The 24,823-nt window shown below is 43.5% G+C and overlaps 1 protein-coding gene across 1 annotated transcript in view; it reads left to right on the forward strand.

The window, feature by feature from the left end:
- The window catches only part of LOC107108771 (clathrin heavy chain 1-like), a 56,457-nt gene that overhangs the window by 29,763 nt on the left and 1,871 nt on the right, over window positions 1–24,823 (forward strand). Inside the window, exons 13-33 of the mRNA XM_015409289.1 lie at window positions 2–36; window positions 1,062–1,226; window positions 2,487–2,667; window positions 3,229–3,392; window positions 4,099–4,224; window positions 4,574–4,716; window positions 7,231–7,465; window positions 8,827–8,949; window positions 9,161–9,306; window positions 9,793–9,976; window positions 10,774–10,966; window positions 11,390–11,547; window positions 11,666–11,830; window positions 12,167–12,274; window positions 13,639–13,806; window positions 13,903–14,052; window positions 15,006–15,137; window positions 15,540–15,650; window positions 17,665–17,835; window positions 19,152–19,373; window positions 23,631–23,706. Coding sequence (XP_015264775.1) covers window positions 2–36; window positions 1,062–1,226; window positions 2,487–2,667; window positions 3,229–3,392; window positions 4,099–4,224; window positions 4,574–4,716; window positions 7,231–7,465; window positions 8,827–8,949; window positions 9,161–9,306; window positions 9,793–9,976; window positions 10,774–10,966; window positions 11,390–11,547; window positions 11,666–11,830; window positions 12,167–12,274; window positions 13,639–13,806; window positions 13,903–14,052; window positions 15,006–15,137; window positions 15,540–15,650; window positions 17,665–17,835; window positions 19,152–19,373; window positions 23,631–23,706 — 3,156 coding nt within the window. The remainder of the gene's footprint in view (window position 1; window positions 37–1,061; window positions 1,227–2,486; window positions 2,668–3,228; window positions 3,393–4,098; window positions 4,225–4,573; window positions 4,717–7,230; window positions 7,466–8,826; window positions 8,950–9,160; window positions 9,307–9,792; window positions 9,977–10,773; window positions 10,967–11,389; window positions 11,548–11,665; window positions 11,831–12,166; window positions 12,275–13,638; window positions 13,807–13,902; window positions 14,053–15,005; window positions 15,138–15,539; window positions 15,651–17,664; window positions 17,836–19,151; window positions 19,374–23,630; window positions 23,707–24,823) is intronic.

The raw sequence follows: 24,823 nt of genomic DNA on the forward strand, positions 1-24,823 counted from the left end.
CGTCTGCTTGAGATGAACCTTATTCATGCTCCACAGGTAACTTTCCTTTCTCCCCAGGCTGGTATTTTTACGTTCCAAGAGGGAAGCAGCTAGTCTTGAGAGGCTGTTTTTCCAAGTACAGACAAAACAGCTGCAAATTCTCACTTAAAAACAGTGGATCACGTATGCAAGCTGGCAGGTGGAAATGCCAGCTATATAATCTGTTTAAAAACTTGACATTATGGTGTATGTCTTCTTACAGGGACACGCCAAAGCTCCTTAAACAAATAAACATACTTCAGGTTCCATGGCACTAGAATATGAACACTATTTTCCCCCTGAAAATACCAGAAGCTTTTGGGTTGCTCATTGGAATAGTGGCAGTACATACTACTGAAAGCTCTTTCATACAGAGAGCATTCTCTCTCCCCTGTCGTACGGTCAATCAGCAGTCATGTCTATTCAGAGTCCTTCCAGCCTTCCCTGCAACAGAAGTTCGAGTTCCTTTGGCTTTTCCTGTAATAGTAGCACTGTGCTCTGGCTTAGAACGGATCTAGGCATATGCATAGGATGATTCAAATCTAGAGGTAGAATGGGTTGAACATACCATTCTTCAAGGAAACTGGAACAAGGCATAATGTGGTATAAAAACAAAAAGAAAAAGAGTGCACTTCTAGTCATTTTCTAAGGTATGGAACAACAGACTCTCCAAAAGTAAATTTGAAATGGCTTATTTGGGCCCTGTGTGTTTTCATTGGGGGTATGGCTCTTCAGTTCGACACTGCAGGGTAGAATCACAAAGCACCACCACCTAGCCCTGGACTCTGGAGGTGGGGTAGAACGGTCCTTTTTAACCTTGGCTGCAGACAAACCTCATGAGTTGATCTCCAGCAAGAGGAGTCGTTTTCTTTTATTGTGTCCTGTCGTCCCCCCACAATTGAAGTAGTATATTTTGGTGACTTGGAAAAAACTGTTGTGATGCTTCCATGTAGAATTTCATCAATATGTCTTAAGAGCACGGAAAAGTTTCCTTGCACACGTGTCTTTACATAATTCCTTGACCACTTTGCAACTTCCTTTAGGTTGCAGATGCCATCCTGGGAAATCAGATGTTTACACACTATGATCGTGCCCACATTGCCCAGCTTTGCGAGAAGGCAGGCTTGTTGCAGAGAGCCCTGGAACACTACACTGATCTCTATGACATCAAGCGTGCTGTTGTTCACACCCATCTCTTGAACCCAGAGGTAAGATGAGTGTGCGCACTCAGCTGCATCTCAACTGTCTAGCCTTCTTAGTGCAGAAGAGGCCATCTCCCTTGGTGTGGGTTGCTGCTTCCTTGACTTAATTGGCTTCATACTCTGTCATCCTGCTCCAGTCTCCAGCCTCGGTTTCAGTGAGCTTGTTAGCAGATCATTTTTGGTTCTGCAGTGGACGTCTGGTCTGAAGGGTGTCAAGTTCAGTTTGATTGAATATCCTGCTTCCTGCCCAAAGCCTTCTGATTCAGAGGCTACACCCATAACTACATTCATAACATTGAGGAATATTTTTGTCGCAGCCTTCATGTTTCTGTTTATAGCATGAATTCTTGCATGCCTCCCTAACCTCCTTTTGCCCAGTGCAGCGGCTTGCGGAATGTGACCCCCAGAATCCCTCCCCCATCTTTCAGCTTGGGCAGTGACAGTAGACCAATGAGCTTATTCAACTTTACTCTTTGGTTTCAGAACTATGCTGAGGCTTCTTGTATCTGCAGTTACGAGCAAGGTTTCTGAATTAATCCTGTCACCAGTCATTTCTCCCCCCCACAACTCATTTTAAACACCATGCAAACTTTTCTCCTTGGTGCCATCTCCCTATGAAAACTCCCTTAGTAGTATTCTTACTGCTGACTGCCCTCTACTACCAGCTAAACTTCTTTTTTTGGGGTCTTGCTTACTGGTTTAAAATTACATGAGTTGCTGAAGCAATTTTGGCTTGTTCTTGTTGGCTCCAAGCCATAGCTGTCAAAACTCCCTGCAGAAGACTGAGACATGGCAAAATTCTGCTCTCAATTCCACTCTGTTCTTATCGCAACTTGAGACTTAAGCAGCTAGTCTTGAGAGAGTGAGGAGTGCCTCTGCTCTCCCCACCACCCTTTTCTTCATAAAGGCACTTTGTCCTGAAGGTATTCATAATTTGTACAGAGTTGGCTGGGTATACTGTACACTGTCAAGGCTTAAAAGTCCTACATTTGACTCTTTTGTCTGTTTTATTTTATTTGCTGTGATGTAGCTGTTCAGGCCTGGGAGTCTAGTTCAGTAGTTTAACCATTCAACCTAGACACGTGGCTCAGTTGCCATTGACACATTGACACATTACTAAGTCCATAAGTGATCAAATAACAAGTAGTTTCTTGAACTTCCCTGTGCAGGACCCAGGTTCAAATCCTTACTGTACCAGTGGATGTTGGCTTACATGAAGAATGTCACTTCATTGTGTGAACCTTAGTTTTTTCTCTTGTCTTTTAGTGGCTTGTGAACTTCTTTGGCTCTCTGTCGGTTGAAGATTCTGTGGAGTGCTTACGTGCCATGCTGTCAGCCAACATCCGACAAAATCTGCAGCTATGTGTGCAAGTGGCTTCTAAATACCATGAACAGTTGGGCACCCAGTCTCTTGTGGAGCTTTTTGAATCTTTTAAAAGTTACGAAGGTATGGCTGGAAACTTGAAATAGCAGTAATTATTGGAGGCCCCATGCAAACTATGTTTAGAGCTCTGTGTATCCTATTCAAGCACAAAAAAAAACAAAATAGACCTTTCTTAAAACAGTGTCTGGCCTATAAAGCTGTAAACATGGTTTTGACAGTGTGCAGTCAGTGCTTCATTCTTGAGAAGCAAGGTTGATGGTTGAGTAACTGAAGGCAGGGCTTTGGGTTGGTGGGCAGAACGCATAGCAGAATCAGGATATGTTGATGTGTATAACTTTGCTAAAACTCGGCAACTAAGAGAACAAAATAATCCTTTGGAAAATTAAGGCCTTGTGACTCTTGATAGCCAGTCTGTCTTGAAGTGCAAAATGCTTAAAGCTGCTGTGCAAATACCCTTCACTTTATGTATTCCATTTATGTGGATCTTTGTTTAAAGCTAGTCACCTGACCTCTTCATAAGTGGCTTTGAGTTGGGCTCTATTTTATTTATTTATTTTTGCTATTCCTGTTCCTGAAGAATTCCTGTTCCTCTCAAAAGAATGACTTCCCAATATTGCATTCTAGGCTTATTTTATTTTCTTGGCTCAATTGTCAACTTCAGTCAAGACCCAGATGTTCACTTCAAATATATTCAGGCTGCCTGCAAGACTGGCCAAATCAAAGAGGTAGAAAGGATCTGCCGGGAAAGCAACTGCTATAATCCTGAAAGGGTGAAAAATTTCTTGAAGGTAAGATTCCTGAAGGACAAGCTGTGTTAAATGAGACAGAATGGTGGTAGTTTCCTCATTGCTAGAACTGACAAGACTTCACAGCTGTAGTGACCTCTTCTATTGAGTTGAATATATTGGGGAGGGAATGGTGGTTGTAGCCTTTGTGGCAAGTGTTGACCGTAGTAGTGACATTGGGTATTGCCTGGAAGAATCAGAAGGAATAACCTTGTATTGCCATGGAAGGAATGGCAGGAGAAGTGCCCTAGGTAGAAATGAGTTGGGGTGGAGAGTCAGTAGCCTCAGGGATTACATTGAAGAAGAAGAAGAAGAGTTGGTTTTTATACCCTGCTTTTCACTACCTGAAGGAGTCTCAGAGCGGCTTACAATCATCTTTCCTTCCTTTCCCCACAACCGACACCCTGTGAAGTTGGTGGGGCTGAGAGAGCTCTGAGACAACTGTGACTGACCCAAGGTCACCCAGCTGGCTTCATGTGGAGGAGTGGGGAATCAAACCTGATTCTCCAGGTTAGAGTCCGCTGCTCTTAACCACTGCACCAAACTTGAGGTGGTGTTTGAAAAGTATAACTGTAGGAAAAGGCTGGAAGGGAATGCTAATGTATGAGGACTTCCAGGAAGAATGACTCGAAGATGAAGAGTTAGGTGTGCACACTAACATTGGCTAAAGCTGCTTTGTCACATTCCCGTTTTCTCTCTACTTGTACAGGAAGCCAAGCTCACAGACCAGCTTCCACTCATAATTGTTTGTGACAGATTTGACTTTGTTCATGATCTAGTTCTGTACCTGTATCGGAACAACCTACAGAAATACATCGAGATCTATGTTCAAAAGGTAAACACCGTTATTTAAGCCATACTCCCTAAAAATACAGGCACCCTTAAAATTATATAACATACATTTTCACCACTAATAGCAAGCTCTACTAAACTTTTGGCACAAAAAGAATTCTCATTGGTTGGGGTGAAGAAGTACTCTAAATAAGTTTTGGACCCAGTGAGAGTACAGTTAAGGATACTTTGGATTTGGATTACAGTAACCTGTAATTGCCTCAAGAATAACATAAGTAGATTTTACATGGTACAACTTTTGACAGTCCAGACGTTCAGCTAAATATTTTGTGCTGTATAGAATTTGCTGATTTCTTAAAATCCCTGAGACTAAGGATACTAACTTGTTCTAGGTAAACCCAAGCCGTATTCCTGCAGTGGTTGGAGGGCTTCTAGATGTGGATTGTTCTGAAGATGTCATTAAAAACTTGATCATGGTGGTAAGGGGCCAGTTCTCAACAGATGAATTGGTAGCTGAAGTAGAGAAAAGAAATAGGTAAGGATGAGGGTGGTGGTGGTGGTGCTTACTGTGGTTCTAAGCATTTACTTCTAGAACTTCTTAATGCCACCTTCTGTTGCATTTTTGGAAAGGATGTAATCCTTAAGAACCATCTTACAACCCCCCCTTGAAAAGTTCCTTTCCATTAATGTGCCCTAAAATTTGTCAAATGCTGCTTTTTTTGCATTCTGGCAAGCTGGTTTGCTTGGGATCTTGGGGAACTATTATCTGGCCAGTCCTGTCTCTGGCTAGACTTAAACATGACTGTAACAGGCAAGAACCGACTATGTGAAATTGCAAGTGCCCAGTGTAATTGAAGTTGGTATGCTGTTGGTGTGCTGCGAGGTCTGGACCTGGGGTGGACATTAGTATATTAATGCTTCATCTTCATAATTATATGGCTTATAGACTGTTAAACTTAAATAGACTTGACTAAATTGTTAGAAATAGAGGTGACCTTAAGCAACCCAAGACCTCAGGACAAGATCTTAGGCAACCTTTTGCCTGGTATAATTGCCTTCCCTATTCCAGAGGGTATTGCCGACATCTCCAAGGCCCTCTGGTAAAAACCAGCTAGCATGGCTGCCATATCCAAAAAGGTGGAGAATTTATACAGGGTGCAACAAGAATGTCACACCTATTTATTCAACTGTCCTCCAGCTTCATCTGTCATAGCTGAGGAGATGTAGGTGAAACAGTGTACAGGTGCACATTTCTCACCAGCTGATAGAGGGTGAAAAATTGATGCAGTTAGCGGAAAAGTTTACTCTTCTGCACTCAACTTGCGCATTGCAAACTATGGTGCAATTATGGGAGGATGCCAGTTGTTCCTCTGGGAAGAGATGACTGCTTGTATAGAGCTTCTGCCTGAAGACAAAAAGCCTCTGGCTATACTTCTCTAAGTGGAAGCATTGCGCCTATCCAAGCAACAGATTAATGTAGGCAGACACGTCGCTGACTCCTCCTCCACGGCCATGGCCTCAGCACTTGTACTAAAAAGGCATGCTTGACTGCACTCCACAGCTCTTCCTCCTGACACCCGGCAGAAGGTAAAAGATCTCCCATTTGAGGGGATGGCACTATTTGCTTTGTTGACTGATCTTTTATCCTAAATCAAGAAGAACAAGCAAACAGCTTGTTCATTTGGCATCACAGCAGGTCCCGCAACTCCGTACAGTATTCTACACAGCGGCCTTTTTCAGGGTCTATGGCACAGGGCAGGTGCAGCTCCAATCATAGAGCTAGACATTTGGGCTCACGACATCAGCCCCTTCCTAAAGAGCCACAACAGGCTCCAAAAGGTTCCTTCTGACTCTACAGCCAGTAATAGACCAGCCACCTATCATCTTTAAAGACAGGTTGTGGCTGCTTTCGGTGACAAATGGCAGGAGGTCACTCATGACACTTTGGGTTTGACATGTGTTAGTTTAGGTTAAAGATTAGAATTTGGGCCATCCCTCCAATATCCTGACCATGCCCCGAATAACTCCACACCGGAGTTGGAACAGGAGCTGTCATCCCTTATCCAAAAGGGGGCAGTACAGAGGATTCCTGACTCAGACCCCATTACAGGTTTCTGTTCACTGGTACCCAAGAAAGATGGAGGCCATAGGCCAATCCTGGATCTGAGGGATCTGAATTTTTTCTTGAATGTTAGAAAGTTCAAAATGTTATCTTTGGAGTTGGTCCTATAACTGTTAACATTAAACTGTTGTTTTTGTGTACTTGACTTCCAGGATGCTTATTTTCGTGTAGCTATCCACCCCTTTCACAGGCAGTGTTCCCTCTAAGCTGAGTTAGTGTGAGCTAGCTCACAGTTTTTTAGCCTCCAGCTCACACATTTTTGTCTTCACTCAGGAAGGATGGCTCCAGAGCAAACTAATTTATGCAGTAGCCAAATCGCTTGCTCACAACTTTAATACAACTAGCACACAAAGTAGAATTTTTCCTTACAAGACTCCCCACAGCTAAGAGGGAGCATTGATCAAAGGTGCCTGTGCTTTAAATATAGTCATGTTTCTTACCAGTACATGGCCCTTCTGTTTGGGCTGACAACTGCCCCTTCTGTTTGGGCTGACAACTGCCCCATGGTATTTTCAAAATGTGTTGCCGTTGTGGTAGCACAGCTAAGGTCTAAGGGTTGTTCTATTTACCCATAGTTGGATGACTGGCTCATTACTGCAGCTTCCTGTGGGGAACTGGAGTCACAGGTTTCCCTGATTATTCAAACATGCCAGGAATTGGGTTTGGTAATTAACATATAATCCTTATAATCCATAGATCCATTTAATCCAATATGTTGTTCATATGGGTCATGACCCACCGCAGCTGTGTCACACTGTGTCCTGAAGGGTGTGTGTGTGGGGTGTCAGCTTGTGTTAACATCAGCAGTACCACTTGCTTGAAGGAGCAAGACATATATTGGAAAGTGGGTCTTGGGTGGGGCCTGGTATGGAAGGGTCAGAGGCTCCTGCTTTATAGCTAACCTAACAGGCAGTTTTTTTGTTCAAGGCTTAAGCTGCTGCTCCCATGGCTTGAGTCTCGAATTCATGAAGGCTGTGAAGAACCGGCCACACACAATGCGCTGGCCAAAATCTACATTGACAGCAACAATAACCCAGAGCGCTTCCTGCGTGAGAACCCCTTCTATGACAGCTGTGTTGTAGGCAAATACTGCGAGAAGAGGGACCCCCACTTGGCCTGTGTTGCTTATGAGAGGGGGCAGTGTGACCTTGAGCTCATAAAGGTTAGCAGAACTCACTTTTTCTTGGATATGAATATACAGATATGTATTTATGTAAGGAAACTACTGTAAAAACACTATTGTGCTTGTAAAGAATTTCAGTGGGCAAAGCAGTTTCTCTAAATCAGCACTTCTTAAATTTCTTGGAAGGGTATTGGGGCTGCTCAGTGAGAAGCTCAGTAATGGCTGACAAGCTTGCCTTCATTTCAGTCTTGTTTTCATGGTTCAGACTCTCTAGAAGGCGACTTCATCCACCATTTTGACTATTCCCTTACGGCTACAGGGAAGCACTGGCTTTGTTCTTGGACACATATCTGGTTCACATGATGCACTAGTGAACTTCTAGAGGCCAGGCCAGAACCTTGTATAAACTGTGGCTGTGCACATACAGAATTGCATTAAAAGCATGCAGGGGTTTCTTCACATCTGGTGTGATTGGGGGGGGGGGGGGAGAGATTTCCTGAAACTAGAAAGTTAGAAAACCTGTGCTTCACATATACCACACACCACAGCATGGTCAGACTTGTAATTTTTAGGCTAAGTTCTTCAGCCTAGTTAAGATATTGGTACCATGCAAGGAAGGGTAAAGATTGACATCCATTGAGGTTTGTTTTCTTACATCCCCATGAATAACATGTACTAAGTGTGTAATTGTTTACCCAGGTTAAGTGATCACTAATGATCTTGGATCATAAAACTGGGTTACAGTTTTATAAGTGTATGTATTGAAAATACTGCCATCTTGTGTTCAGTTTCTCATATTGCAAGGCATTCTTCAGTGATTGTATTACTACAAAAGGGTGTAAGCACTATATTTGACCCTGTACAGTAATATTTATCAGGTTCTTTGGTCTCCACCTACACATTTCCCTGGCAGATTTCCTCCCTTGTGATGTCTGATTTTTAATAAAGTTAAACAATTGATGATGCAGTATAAGGCAGCACTGTTGCTCATAGGGTCCTGCTAGCTATGGTTTTATAGTAAATTGATGTGGTATAGGTGAACTCATGTTTTAGGATGTAACTAATGCAGGAGCTTCTCCAAGCAGTACCTTGACATCATTATTTTGTGAGTCCGAGGGCTGGAAAAGAACTTGTGTTGTATAAGAAGCAGAGTATTTGGCTTTCAGCCCCTGGCAGTTTTATTCCAGTACCTTTAAAAACGAGTAATAGAATAGAACTCTTGAGTCCCTAGGTCTGTTCTCAGCAGGCAAGAAGTTGCTGTATATTGAGCCTCATGTCAAGTTGTAAAGCTAACTTCTAGCCTAAATATTGAAACTGTTAATTATCAGTGAGGTTGGAGATGATAATCCAGACTATTCTGGACCAAAAGTGGACGTACTCACTGGTTCCTTTTTGTCCAGGTTTGCAACGAGAACTCCTTGTTCAAGAGTGAAGCACGCTATCTGGTGCGCAGAAAAGATCCAGAGCTGTGGGTAAATGTTTTAGAAGAAAACAATCCATTCAGAAGACCACTCATTGATCAGGTATGCCCAGTTAATTCTAAAGGAAAACGGATATGGAATGTTGGAAAGAATACATCATAACAACACTTTGAGTATAGATAGTCACTTTTTACTTTTGCCTTTATTGCAATAGCGCTGTATTTCACAGTGGTTGTTTTTGCTGTTGTGTTATCTACACTGATTCCTCTGGTAGTATTGACTCAGGACATTAACATGGTTTTTCGAATATTAGGTTGTCCAAACAGCCTTATCAGAGACCCAGGATCCTGAGGAAGTTTCTGTGACCGTCAAAGCTTTCATGACTGCAGACCTTCCCAATGAGCTCATTGAATTGCTTGAGAAGATTGTTTTGGATAACTCTGTCTTCAGTGAGCACAGGTAGGAGAAGTGTTTCCAAGCTAAACTAAGTGTACATGGAAATCACTGTTCATATTTTCACTTTGGTGGCCAGTAATTTTGGTACAGGAAACGGTTGTGCATGTGCTTGGCAGAGTCTCTGTAAGCTTTTGGGTTGGAAATAACCCACTCATTTTTAAGTTGCTTGTGAAGCTGCCTTATTCCTCCAACATTAGTCCATATAGGTCCCTGTTGTCTATTTTGACAGGACCTCTAGCAGAGAGAGGCCTTTTCCAACTTTTCCATCATGTGTTCCTTGAGATCCTTTAATGTGAGATGCCAGGGACTGGATCCTCAGCGGTTTTTGCCTGAAGAGCATGTGCTTGACCACTGAGTCAGGGCCCCTCGCAAAGCAAACTAAATGTTGAAATAGACTCGTACAAGTGGGTTGTCTCTGTTATGTTGCAGTTGCCTTTCATTGGCACAAAACTGTAAACTGTTTCTCACTTAATGTAATTGCTTTCAAAGGAACCTCCAGAACCTGCTGATCTTGACAGCCATTAAAGCAGATCGTACACGTGTGATGGAATACATCAACCGTCTGGACAACTACGATGCCCCTGATATTGCAAACATTGCAATTAGCAATGAGCTATATGAAGAAGCATTTGCTATCTTCAGGAAATTTGATGTTAATACGTCTGCCATTCAGGTGAGGCTTAGTCATAGTAACTTCAGCTGCCTGTGCGTGTTTACAGGCTCTGTCCTTGAGTTTAAACCTCCTTCCAAAGCTCTTGTATTGCTCATGCTTGAAACATTGGCAGATCACTGTGCACGATTTCTTGGGTATTTAGTTCAAGGGTATATAACAAGAAAGAACCCATTAATATTAAGGATGAGGATTTCAGAGGAATAATGTTGAATTACTTCTCTGAACACTTCTTGGTAGAGCAGTGGAACTTCGCCCATCTGTGCATTAATGTCTGAGGTGTCACCAGAAGCTGCCAGTATAGTTCGAAACTGTTTTGTGCAAGCCATCAGTGCTGGACTGGTGTGTTAAAGTGGAGGCTGCTTGCAAATGCTAGATGCAAGATTTTAGGGAAGCAACATCTTCTAAACTAAACCTGTCCAGTGAGTCTCTCTCCTCCTACCAAAACAGTGTCCTAGAAGAAGAAGAGATTGGATTTATACCCCGCCCTTCACTTGGAGTCTCAGAGTGGCTTACAAACTGTGAGGTGGGTGGGGCTGAGAGAACTCTGACACAAACTGCTCTTTTTCAAGGACAGCTGTGCCAGAGCTTGTGACTGACCCAAGGTCACATCAGCAGGTGCAAGTGGAGGAGTGGGGAATCAAACCCGGTTCTCCCAGATTAGAGTCCGCACACTTAACCACTACACCAAACTAACCACTACTTCATATATGGCTCATGTTCTGTAGCTTTCCCCCCCTTGTGGATTTAAATTGGCTACCTCAGATGGGTATTCTTACAGCTATTTCTGTATCTTTCAGGTGTTGATTGAACACATTGGCAATCTAGACCGTGCATATGAATTTGCCGAGAGATGTAATGAACCAGCTGTTTGGAGCCAGCTAGCCAGAGCACAGCTGCAAAAGGACTTGGTTAAGGAAGCTATAGATTCTTACATCAAAGCTGATGATCCTTCTGCCTACATGGAAGTGGTCCAGGCAGCCAACAGAAACAGTAAGCTAAAGGCTGCTTCCAGCTTGGCACCTCTCTGCTAAACAGCTGGAGGGAGAGATAGTGATGGTGAGGGGGTGTTCTTGGAAGAACATTATTTGATGGGGCTGGAAGCATGTAAAGTTCCCTCAAGCAGTCCAGAAATCTAGCCAGTCAATTGCTGGGTCCTAGGGATCCACCTTCACAGGAGTTTCTAGACTTGGCCTTTTGAAGGATCCTGCAAATCTGTCCATCTCTAAATGAATGAAGCGCCTTCTGTGGTTAGCATCTGCTTGAAAATTTACATAAAATACCTCCATGTTTGGTCAGATGGAACATCATTCTCTTTGACTCCTGCAGATTTAACTAGCAATGGAAAAATGTTAAAAGTAACTAATAGATGTGTTTCTTCTCCTGTTCCTCCACCCCACCCCCCAATCCATTAAGATAACTGGGAGGATCTGGTGAAATTCTTGCAAATGGCTAGAAAGAAGGCCAGAGAATCTTACGTCGAGACTGAACTTATTTTTGCCTTGGCAAAAACAAATAGGCTCTCAGAGCTAGAAGAATTTGTCAGTGGCCCCAACAATGCTCACATACAACAGGTGGGTTTTATGCTAATTAAAAAGCTTACAGTGATAGTGTTAAGTGCTTAATTGGGAGCTTGACCTGGTTCATCTGCTTCATTTAACTCTCTTCTTGCACTATTGTGGCCCCTTTTAGGTTGGAGATCGCTGCTACGACGAGGGAATGTATGATGCAGCAAAGCTGCTCTACAACAATGTGTCTAATTTTGCCCGCTTGGCATCAACGCTAGTGCATCTTGGGGAGTACCAAGCAGCAGTGGATAGTGCCCGCAAAGCAAACAGCACCAGAACGTGGAAAGAGGTAACTTACCCTGTGTCTTGAGAGGGTGTTAAGACTATGGTAAAAAGTCTACTGTACTGTAGCTTCTGCTAAAAAAAAAAATGTTAAGATTACTTCCTTGAAAGTATCTCTAAGTACTGCAATATTTTCTTGAGGACTTGCCTACAAATACTTTGGCCCTATAAACATATTCAATTTAGTTAAACTTTCAGGTTTTTAAGTGCCGTATCTGTCTTACTGACGATACTGATTTTACCTTTGGATATTTTGAAACCTGAGGGGCACACTTTCCATTGGGACAACATGAGCTGAAAACCTGGCTTTCTACACGTTGCTAATAACAGTTTCTTGTTGCAGGTGTGCTTTGCCTGTGTCGATGGAAAAGAGTTCCGGCTTGCACAGATCTGTGGCTTGCACATAGTAATACATGCTGATGAGCTGGAAGAGCTCATTAGCTATTACCAGGTTAGCTTCCTTCTAACTGCCTAAGACTTGAATATCTTTTGTTTCTTGTTGCCAAGAGGTATTAATGTAGTAACATGACTGAAGCTAGTATAATTGGTGTCTGTAATTTGTATATGGCTGAAACATACCTGGCACTAATAGCCTCCTTCCTTTTTTTGGAATTCCTTTAATATAATATTGTAATATGAGCTGTATTTCGGTGCCTAGTAGGACATTCTACAAACTGGTAACACTTGAGGTTAGAAATCTCTGAGCAGGTCTACTGGTATGTATGTGAAGAGCAGGAATATTGGTTTCCAAGAGGAACTTTGGCATCTGCGCCCTGCTTGTTAAGCCTCCAGGGTACTGGCTGGCCGCTATGTAAAACAGGATGCAAGACTAGCTGGATCTCTGGTGTGATGTGGCAGGGCTGCTGCTATATTTTTGGGTTTTTTTTGGCATTCTAGTTATACTCCATATACCTGAATCTCCCACTGCCAGGTGCCTGTAAGTCTGTCTTGGGAAGAAACCTCTTGCAGACTGATTTCCTCCCCCATTATTGGTGTTTAAGGAAATTGATGCTACAGCTATGAGTTGCAAACTTGCACCGGAATACAAATAAGCTGTCTTTATATACAAACTCAGACTCCAGTTAGTACAAAATGCTGCAGCTCAGTCACTATCAGGAGCTAGGTGGGGCATGCATATTGCACCCATTCTGCAGTCACTTCATTGGCTGCCCATCAGTTACCAGACTTGGTTCAAGGTACTGGCTATCACATATAAAGTCCTTCAAGGCCTTGGACCCTCATATCTGCAGGACCGGCTCTCCATCTAATCCTTACTGTGACAGTTTCACTCATCTGAGCACGGCCTTCTGCAGGTACGACCCTGCAAATGGATGAGATCAACAGCTGCTCATACATGTGCATTCTGTTGTGGTCCCCATCCTATGTGACGGCCTGCCTGATACCTGCCCCGCAAACTATGTAAAGCAAAATTGTTCAGGAGGGCGTTTTTATAAAGGCAACAGGCTTTATATTGTGAGGTAATGGTGGAAGAATGTGATTCAATAAAGAGAACAGGACTGTGGGTTAAACTACTACGTGTAGTATAATCTACTTGCTGTACGTATTATCTTGGTTTCACTACACTGTTACCTGCCAACATAATTCCACTTTCTGGCATTGCTAACACAGCACGTCTATAATACTTTTGCTTTATTTTCAGATTTCTGAAAATAGATGTTTTATTCTATTGAATGTGCTTACACTGTGTAATCCGCCTTGAGTCTCAATGAGAAAGGTGGACTATAGATAACATAAATAAAACTTGAAAGTACACAATACAAAGTTCTAACAGTATACTTTTGGTTTAAATCCTAGGACCGTGGTTACTTTGAAGAGTTGATTGCCCTCCTAGAAGCAGCTCTGGGTTTGGAGCGTGCTCACATGGGAATGTTCACTGAACTTGCTATTTTGTATTCTAAATACAAACCACAGAAGATGAGAGAACATCTGGAACTGTTCTGGTCCAGAGTCAATATTCCAAAGGTATTGACACTACCACAGTGCATTGCAAGCGCTTCTGCTGCTGTCTGAAATTATTGTAAATGCCTCCGTTATCACTTTTGTCTCACTATTCTTAAGGTGCTTCGGGCTGCAGAACAAGCGCACCTCTGGGGAGAGTTGGTTTTCCTTTATGACAAATACGAAGAATACGACAATGCAATAATTACAATGATGAACCATCCTACAGATGCGTGGAAGGAAGGACAGTTCAAGGACATAATTGCAAAAGTAAGCATATTTATTAATTTGTACCTCGCCTTTCTCCCCAATGAGGGCCCAAAGCTGCTTTCATCATTCTCTGTACCTCCATTTTATCCTCACAACAGCCCTTTGAGGTAGGTGAGTCTGAGTATGTTTGACTGGCCAAAGGTCACCCAGCAAGCTTCCACAGTGGAGTGGGGTACTTGAATCCTTGTCTCCCAGATCCTAGTCAGACATTACACTACGCTGGTTCTTAATTGTAATAGTAATGTTTCTGTGTTCGCCTGGTACTGGAGTACTGTATGGTTGAAGTTCAGAACTTCTTCAACCTGTGTGCTTCTTCACCAATGTTACTTGTGTATTTTGAAAGCCAAGAGAGGTAGGGCCAAGCATCAAAAAGATTCTTACCAAATCAGTTTATATGATCCACAGCCGCTAGCCACAAGTTACTAACTTGAGCTTTAGGACCTCACTTCTGTCCACTGATTTCACTCCGCACAACTAGTGGCATCCTTTCCTTCTCTTTACCTTTTACTGTCATATTTCTGAAATCATAGTCCTGGCTAAAGTGAGCCGTAGCTGACTCAGTTATTGTACCTTGCAGAACAAATGGAAGAAAAACCAGTGATCTCCATCACCACCATTTTGCTGGAGTCCATATTATCATATTCACAGCAAATGCCCGCTAGGCATCAAGGGCACCCTTAATTTTGTACAGTCAATTGGTAGGTAGGGTGCATTAAAGAAGGAGAGGGACAGCTGGGTAAAACCCAATGAAGCTTGCTTTAAAAAGTGTCCTCACCTCTGCTGCTATATCATTTTAGGACATACTGTGCCAAATGTTTGTGAAAAACCAACCCTGTTGCCCTCCTTATCCTGGGATATAGATCTTCTAACATCTAACAGGACTACTGGGGTTAAGGCTGATGTGGTTCAAAGACAGTCTGGGATCTAACACTTCATTATTTTGCTCATCCTAGGTGGCCAATGTGGAGCTATATTACAAAGCTCTGCAGTTTTACTTGGATTATAAACCATTGTTTATCAATGATCTCCTACTGGTATTGTCTCCACGGCTGGATCACACCAGGACAGTCAGCTATTTCTCCAAGGTGAGTTGGAGGTATCTTTACATTAATCGATTTGTGCTCTCGTGAGTCTTCTGAATGAATGTGATGCTTCCAGATTGAACATTCAAGGCCATGGGCACTTGCCTTTCTACCCTGTTGGGATCTTGAAGTTTTTTCTTCATTTCCAAATCTGTTGTTTCTTGTATCTATATATGGGGGGCGGGGAGGGTAGGGTATAAATCAGAAAAATAAATAAATAAATCTTAAAGTAGCCTGTTCCCCAGTGTTTTATACACAATATGCAAAGATAGTTTTATGGGGGGGGGGGGCAAGGAACAGATTGGTATGGCTTTTATCCTGGTTAGATAGATGTCCCTTAGAGGGTATACTTGATTGATCAGGATACTTTTCAAGGTAGCTTTTGTCTCTCTCCTTGTTCCATAGGTTAACCAGCTGCCTCTAGTAAAACCTTATTTGCGGTCAGTCCAGAACCACAATAACAAAGGCGTTAATGAGGCCCTGAATAATCTTCTAACAGAGGAGGAAGACTATCAGGTAGGCATTTCTTTGGAGTAGTAATTAGTGATGGGCATGAACTGGCTCATGAACCTAAATTTGTGATGAACTGGGCCCAGTTCATGGTTCGCGAACCGCAGTTTGTGCCAGGTTTGAGTGGTTCATGTTGGCAGACATGCTGGTGTCACCGGCAGGGGTTGGAGAAGGCATTTAAAGAGACTGCAGTGTCTTTAAATACATTCTCCAAGTCATGCTGCCGCGGTACAACTCAGCAAGTGAACACCGCTGTGTTCTGGACCAGTTGGAGTTTCTGGGTTGGTCTCAAGTGTTAGCCCTGTGTAGATTGAGTTACAGTAGTCTAGTCTGGAGGTGACCATTGCATGGATTACTGTGGCTAGGTTGGGGTGAGACGGGTGCGAGCCAGTTGCCTGACCTGGCATACCTGGAAAAATGTCCAGTCTGGTAACTTTTGTGATCTGGGCCTCCATTGATAAGGAGGTATCCTGGACCGCAGCCAGGCTCCTGACATTTGGTGCCACTATTAAGGGCACACTGTTAAGAGCACCCCAGACCTGAATCTTCACCCATCCAACCACAGAACCTCTGTCTTAGGAGGATTCAGTCTTAGCCGGCTCTGTTTCAACCATTCCACCACGGCCTCCAGCCCCTCAGCCAAATTTGCTGGGGTGATATCCGGCCCCCTGCCCATCAACAAATATAGCTGGGTTCCATCAGTGTACTGGTGGCACCCAAGCCTGAAACTCTGCACCATTTGGGCAAGGAAGCACATGTAGATGTTAAACAACATTGGAGAGAGGATTGCCCCCGAGGCACCCCACACACCAAGGGGTGCCTAGTTGACACTCTCTCTCTTAGCGTCACCCTCTGTCCCCAACCTTGGAGAAATGAGGTAAGCCATGTGAAGACTACCCCACGAATTCTTACACTGGCAAGGTGGTGGGTCAAAAGATCATGATCGACCATGTCGAATGCTGCTGCATAAGATCAAGCAATAGCAGCAGTGCTGACCCACCTCAATCCAGCTGTTTGCAGAGATTGTCTGTGAGGGCGACCAGTGCCATCTCCATCCCATGGCCAGGGTGGAAGCTGGACTGGAATGGGTCCAGCACCTATGTGTCTTCCAGGAAATTCTGGAGCTGTTCTGCCACCGCTCGCTCAGTTACTTTACCCAGAAACGAGAGATTTGAGACTGGGCAGTAATTGGCAGGATCCATAGGAACTAGAGATGGCCTTTTTAAGAGCCGTACTACCCAACCTCTCTTAATTCCTCCGGGTAGACCCCCGAATCCAGGGACAGATTGATAATGTCTACTCGGGGACCAGCCCTGAGGGATACTGGTCTAACAGCACCCAGAAACTGGGAGAGTTGGCTGAAGCTGTCAGACACTGAATCCAGTTCACATACCGTATCAGTACTGCCCCGGGAGGTCATGGCGGAGTAATGATTTTATCTGCAAAAAAGCCTCACAGCTAATGGCCAAATTCCTAACATTTTCGGTTCTCTCAATGAGAGAAGTTAAAGATCTAATTACCCTAAACAATTGTGTTGGGCAAGAGCTAGCAGATGCGATGGAGGCTGCATAAAATACCTTTTCAGCAGCCTTCACCACTACCTCATAGGATTTCAGACATGTCCTATAAGATGTTCTTGCTACTTCGTCATGAGTACGCCACCAAACCCGCTTCGGGGAATAATTTAGATCAGGAGTGAAGAGGATGTTGGGGAGCGATTTCATCAGTGGCTTCTGAGAGATGGGAGTTCCAGTCCATAAATCTGCTTGCCGCCTAGAGAGAAGGGGGCTGGGACACCAACCTGGGTCTTCAGGGCAAAGTGATCAGATCATGGCACTTCATCCTCAGCAGTCAGAGGCTGTGCACAGTGTTACTATTAACTCTTCTTTTTGCACTCTCCAGAAAGCTTGACTGAAAGTTGCATCACTGTAGGATTGGCAGCATTTGAAAAAAATAATAAATGTAAAAGTCAAGACTTATATGTCATCTTGTCAGTCTAACTTTCTCCCTGTATAAACAGGGCTTGAGAGCATCCATCGATGCTTACGACAACTTTGACAACATCACTCTAGCTCAGCGTTTGGAGAAGCACGAGTTGATTGAATTCAGGCGTATTGCAGCTTATTTGTATAAAGGCAATAATAGGTGGAAACAGAGTGTGGAGCTCTGCAAGAAGGATCGCCTCTATAAGGTGTGTTGAATGTTGTTTCCCTGTGCTTATTTTCATGTTCAACATTTTGCTTTTGCAACATTTTACCTTTTAAACGGCCATACAGATACCCGTATGCCTACCAACAGTGCCTGAGCTGCTGTAGTCCCGGTCCACTGAAATCATTTGGCTTGGACTGGAATAACCTGGCATGGAGTTAACCCTGTATAGCATATTGCACTGTAAATTTGTTCTTGTATAACACAAAATGTCCATTGTAGTTCTCCTAGGTTTGTTTTATAATGCAAGCTGAATTGCCACCAAGCAAAAGCTGCGAAATGGAAACGGGACAGTTGCATTGTGTGACTAGTAGCTCTGTATGGCTTTCGCTACAGGCAAAGCTCAGAGTGGGACTTGAGTACACTGTAGGGCAAATGATGTGTAAAGTGAGGCTAGCTGGCGTTTGGGGGAAGGGAAACAAAAGTTGAGCTTCCTAATTGGAGATGAGAATCCCAGAAACCAAGGAAGGAGGTTGCTTTGTTCAATTTTTTTTTAACCAGCCCTTCTACTGATATACTGGACCTCCTGTTAAAGGTCCTCTTCTCAGGCTCTGCTGTCTCTGTCCCCAACTGCAGAGGTGAGGCAGATGGGAGCCAGAGATGGTGGCACCTTGCCATTCTAATGTCATCTCCCTTGCAGCTTGCCTGGCATTTACCTTCCTTTCTCTTTAAGGTAAAGGTAAAGGTTCCCTTGCTCGAAAGCCAGTCGAATCCGACTCTAGGGTTGCGGTGCTCATCTCCGTTACAAAGCCGAAGAGCCAGCGCTGTCCGAAGACGTTTCCGTGGTCATGTGGCCGGCATGACTAAACACCAAGGCGCACGGAACGCTGTTACCTTCCCACCGAAGTGGTCCCTATTTATCTACTTGCAATTTCTTGCTTTCGAACTGCTAGGTTGGCAGGAGCTGGAACTAGAGACAGGAGCTCACCCTGTCTTGCGACACCCGGGTCTTGAACCACTGAACTACTGACCTTCCACAGCCTGCAGTTCAGCGTCTTAACCACTTGAGCCACCGCAGCTCCTCCTTTCTCTTTACCATTTAATAAAAATATTTATCTTCCCAGCTTTTTGACTAATGGGATCCATCTTCTTTAGCTAACTTATGGACTCCTACAAGCCTGAGAACTACTCTATATCAGCATTTTAGACTGCTCTGTTACATTTTTATTGGCTAGCATATTTTTATCGTCTTGTTGGTATTTTATTGTGGGCTCTCTCAACTGGGCAATATACACATTTGATAAACAAATTCAAAATTCCACCTAATGAGACTAGCTCCATTACTGTGGTGTTCTGTAGGATGCCATGCAATATGCCGCAGAGTCCAAAGATCCTGAATTGGCAGAGAAACTGCTGCAGTGGTTTTTGGAAGAAGACAAAAAGGAGTGCTTTGCAGCTTCTCTCTTCACCTGTTACGACTTGTTACATCCAGATGTGGTTCTTGAGCTGGCATGGAGGCACAACATTGTGGACTTTGCGATGCCTTATTTCATTCAGGTGATGAGGGAGTACCTTACCAAAGTAAGTATGGTTTCTATGGGAAGGCTTGTTGCTTGTTGAGGCTTTTGTGTGACCCTTCCTCATTAATATACTTGAACAGAAAGAGTCAGCATCCCAATTATGGACTCAAAACTCTTCAGACTTATGCAGAGAAGCACTTAACAGCATCGTAAAACATTTCAAAGACTGGTTACAGTTGCAGCAGTTGTAGAAGTCAGATTGGAGGGAAAAGGGTACATGCTTACGAAAATTCTACTTTTCCACAGATAGTACTAGAGGGAATGGCAAGACAGTAAAAACCACTTCATGTACTGTATCAATCACTACTGTGAATTTAATATGGCATTTTGGTAATGCCAAACAAGCCAGGTCGTGTCCATGTATTGAAACTAATGCAGACTTTCCTTGAGGCTTAAAAGTGTATGTTAGCACTTCCTTCCAATGTGGGCCACTTCCTGTCACTCTTTAGTATATTCTTTCCTCCCCCCTCCTCCTGCCATATATGTGATGTGATCTTTGCTTTGTTACTTGGCTTGCTGGTTTTTAAGTGTTCCCCTCTGAATTTTCTTGCAGGTTGATGGGCTGTTTAATAAGGTGACAGTCTCTGGTTTTACACTCTGTGTTTAATTTGTGTCCCTTAAAACACATCTAGGGTTCTGTGGGAACCTAGCTGTAGTCTTTTTGCTGAAAAGCAGAATAATCTAGCTTGGTCTAACTGATTCACCCCTAATGCTAATAGTAAAACATGTCCTCACAAACTACTTGAGGAAAAATCCAACCAGACCTTGCATGCTTCTTTTTTGTTGGGGGAACTAATGGAATATTCCAGTGGCATACCCACTAATTGTAAAACTTAGTCAAATGGAGTGGCCTGAAAGATTGGTCTTCATTGCTGAGCTGCATCTCTTTCACAGCACCACTAGAGACTGAAAAGCCTGTTAAGTATTCCTATAAACTTGGAATGTATTCATAATATTGGGCCACTTGGATAGTTGCTGCCTAACCTCCTTGGAGAAGTGGCAAAGTTCCAGTAAGCCAGTCTATGTTGCTGGACAGAGCTACATTGCTGGACAGACTTTGCCCAACTTGCCTTCTCGTATTTTAAACAAACAAACTGGGGTATAACTGAAATGGCTGATCTGGAAAGCGCTGCTGTGGTGCTGCGTTAAGCTGAACTCTGGTTGAATTTTACAAGTGATAACGTCTACTAAATTCTCAGTCTTCCAGGGAGAGAGAGCATGCTTGATGAGACTGTTATTAAAATAAACTAATCTAGCTTGTGGCAGTAGAAATGAATTGGAGAATGAGTTTTCCCTTTTACATAAATAGATTTAACTTCCCTCATAAGTGTACCTAACAGCAAGATGTGTATCCTTCCACCAACAGATGTACCTCCCATTAAAGTCTAACCATTTTTGTATATTGGGATAGCAAAGCAAGCTATCCTAGTATGTATATCAAGTTGCATGCCCACCTTGTGAATAGGAGGTTCAGCCAGAGTCTACAAAGGCACTTTTGTACCCAAATGCAGAAACTGCAATTTCTATACTTGCAGACCCTCCTTGGAACTTCCAGTAGGAGTGGTATGCCCTTCTAATGGAATAAATGTTGATGTGTTGACTCCCTCCCACAGGGTAGTCTTGTAGCTTAGGGAGCAATCTTTTTGTAGCCATCATAAGTCTAGAATAGAAGCACATACTACAGCATTTAACAGCAGTGTCTGTAGAGGCTTGAAGGGCGGAAGTTCAAGAAAATGACTGAACATCACTATTGGCTGGAAGCTCAATAGTACATGATAAACAGAGGCTGGTGGTTTTCTTCCTAGCCCCCCGCCCCCCGGTTAATCTGTAATAGGCAGCACTGTTGTTTGGTTAGGTCCGAGGAGTGCCTCCAAAACTGCAATCAAGGTGGTTTAGATTACTTAGTTATGGGAACATCAATGTTGGTAGGATATTTGGCTCCTGCCTGAAGAAATATTCTGTGCAGTTTGGAAGCTTACTACTCTTAATGTCCTGACAATGCAGTCCTAAGAGAAGTTACTCCAGTCTAAGCCCATTGGTCTCAGTGGGCTCAGACTGGAGTACAGCTGTTTAGGATTACAGTGGTTGACATAAAACCATGGACCTCCCTGTTCTGACGTTAGCATAGTGGTAGAGAAAGTGTTGACAGTGATTGCATTGCCTTTTTATGGTGAGTGGAAACATGACGCAGTTCAGTCCTCAGGGGAAGCAGAATTGGGTCAGGTGTGGAATTTGTCAAGAGCAAAGTGAGTGGCAGCTAGTAGGCAACAAACCGATATGAAAGCTGTTTGGTTCCAATACCCTGGAAACTGAATTGTCATTTTAAGTTAGTGCACTTTTGAGTGAAATCACTCTTCTGTTCTAGCTTGAAGCAATTGAAGGCTAGGAAGCTGAGTAAGAGATGATCATAAAGTAAAGCATTTTTACTGCAGTCCTAAAGACTACATAACTAGAATCAGAAATGATGATGCTAGTTAAGTCATATATATAAAAGGGAAGTAGCAACTCTCCTGCTAACACCTTTCTTAAATTCTCAGGAACTCATTTTGCTGACTTATAGTTAAGAGATAGTGTTTTGACTTGCTAGTTAAGCAGTTGACATAACTTCATTGAGGTTGTTTAATATCTTGGTGTGATTCTCCACATTCTTTAATTAGCATGGCAGGTCTCTGTTAACTGCAGTTGGATCATGAAGTATGTTTCATTCTCTGGATCAGAAACTTTGCTATTATCAGGAATCAAGTAAATATTATTTCAGAACTAACTAAAAACCAGTCTGGTTAGACAGATAGGAAAATAGGACATTGTAACTTTCTCCAGCTTCCTCTGCTTTCCCTAACCCCACTCTCAACTGATCAGTGAAGGGGCAGGACCAAGCCTGCTGTTCTTCCACACCAAATGTGGCTTTCGGGCCTTGAAAAACAGACAATACAGAGTACTTCTCTTATCTCCATGTCAATATTCTCTCCCCTCCAAATTCTGCTTCAATGCGGATTTCAGCATATCCCCCCCCCCAACTCTAAAGGCTGTTTAGCAGCCCTGTAAATAGGCAGTTTTCGGGGGGGGGGGGGAGATGGGCTGGGCTGCTGTTGCTCCTTCTCTTCTCCCAAAGACAAGCCCCCACCCAACCCATGTTCAGATTACAGATCGGGGGCAAAGCAGGCTCAGCCACCCATCTCCCAGCTCCATAGAGAGAAAATGGCAGCTCTTGGCCTCTCAGCTGGGCCTTTGTAGCCAGGAAGACCTGCACCGCTCCTGGGGTGCTGACCTGGTCAGCTGTGCCCACTCTGCACTTCTGGAGAAGCAGAGGCGACTCTCTCGCTTGCCATGGGCATGGCCCAGCTCTCCCGTGCTCCTCTCCTTCTCTCACTGCCCAGCCCTGCTATGCTCCTTCAGCTGGGCTCATGGCACCTGCAGCCCTGGCAGACAGGTGGTGAGCCCCCCCCCCCCCGCTTAACATCTTTCTGAGCCAACCCGCGCTGCACTGTGGTGCAGCAAGCGCCTCGGCAGGCAGTGGGAGCAGCCCTGCGGTGTGAAGCTGCTTCTTTCCCAATGCCCCCCTGTAGCTATGGGTGTGCTTTTTAGGAAGGACCTAGTTCTGTCTTCTTTACCCCCAGATGGGTTCCCTGCTTATGTTGGCTAGGTCACTCAGTGCCAGAGGTGGCTGGCATAATTTTGCTCCAGTGCATTGGCCAAGTGCAGCACTTGATAGGTTAAAGTAGGAATGAATGGCAGCCATTCTCTTGAGAAGACATCATGCATGCTCCTGGGTACCATGGGTTACAGCTGTCTCTGATGACTCTCGTGCCAGAATAAAGTAGCAGATCTTGTTCCATCTCCTGTACTGTCTGCAATCCTTTCCCAATTTGTAGGAGCCATAGATACAAGCCAGACAAGCTCTGGGTTTCCCTGCATTCTGCTTCTTGACTTTGCTAGAGTGGTGGGAACTAGCTCTTACTGATATCTTCAAGCACACCACCAGTGATTCTAGGCAGTAGCTTTCTGCTATAGACTACTCTTTTTTGGTGAACTTGACTTAGAGCCCTGACCTTTGTCTGGGACAAGAAGCTGTCCTAGGTCTCAGTGACATTGAAACCTTCCCCTATGTTCTGCAGACACTTTGTTTACACAGTGCTGAACATAATCATTACTTGAACTGGAAGTACCTTGTTTGGGGGCAGTTGTGCTATAGGAGGTCACAGAAGAAAGGGTTTAGGAAATTCCTTCATGAGCATTTCCTGTTCACTTTATAACTCAGGTGGATAAACTTGATGCTTCTGAAAGCCTAAGGAAAGAAGAGGAACAAGTAACTGAACCCACTCCAATAGTATTTGGTAGGTGAAGACTTTCTTTTTATTGTTAGGCCCTCAGTGGCAAAATCTAAGCATACCTTAAATGCCAGTGGCACTCCATTCTTTCCCCTCCCCAACAGTCCCTTGCTCATTAATGTTGAAACATAGCCATGAGATTCCTCATGTGATGTAAACAGAATCTTAATGATTTTGCACTCCTCCCAGTATAATACAAATGACAAGCTATTTAGTAGAGATTACCTTTTTCTGAGTATCTTAGACCCACAGTGTCTTGCAAATTGTACAAAGAGGTTCCTTAGAGTGCACCCACTAAATGGATATCTGGATAGACCAATTGCGCAAATTGCTTGTTGATGATGTAGGAATAGATACTGGATTCCTGGGGAAAATCCACCTCCTCAAACTGTGATATTGGCAAATTGCATGGATGACCCATTCCAGAAAAATATATGTACCCACAAAAGCTGCTCAGAACCATCCTGGGGATTTAAAATGTTAGACTTAGAGCAAGCCTTGAGGCTTTCAATTGAAATCCTCTGTAAACACTTGCTTGGAGTGACCCTGGACACTTGCTAATTCCAGAGGAAAAGAACATTCTTTGACTTTCCTTTGAACTATAGCAAAGAAAAAACTTGTCTCACCATGAGCAACAAAGGCATCGAATGGTAAGATGAAATCTTTTCCAGAAATACATAGTTCCTTTCAATCTAGGCAAAAAGTAGACTTTTTTGTTCAAAATAGTATTCTACAGTGCACCGTTAAAGGAAGCTTGTGGCAGAAGCTCATTCTGTAGTGGGAATAGCTTAAACTGAATTTCTGCTTCCTGCATGAGGCATGTGGGGTTGTAGTTGTGTGTTAACACTATGTGTGTCTGGTCTGTGACAAGAATTAATAAACAGAGGCTGGGCTGGGCAAACATAACTAACAGATCTAACTGCAGTGTGTTAAAATTCTGGCCATGCATAACATCTTCTTGTATACTTTTATTTGTTGACATTTCAAAGATTCTCTGAAACTAGATTTTGAAGCTCGTATAAGGATTTATGCTTCTGGATGCCTGAAACACCCCCCCCCCCCCAGTATTCATTATACACTGTATCAGTTTGGCCACTTCTATATGATACAGGAATATTGAAGA

Source organism: Gekko japonicus, unplaced genomic scaffold (genome assembly GCF_001447785.1).
Source record: "Gekko japonicus isolate JY-2015 unplaced genomic scaffold, Gekko_japonicus_V1.1 scaffold508, whole genome shotgun sequence".
In the NCBI taxonomy this organism is placed as follows: domain Eukaryota; kingdom Metazoa; phylum Chordata; class Lepidosauria; order Squamata; family Gekkonidae; genus Gekko; species Gekko japonicus.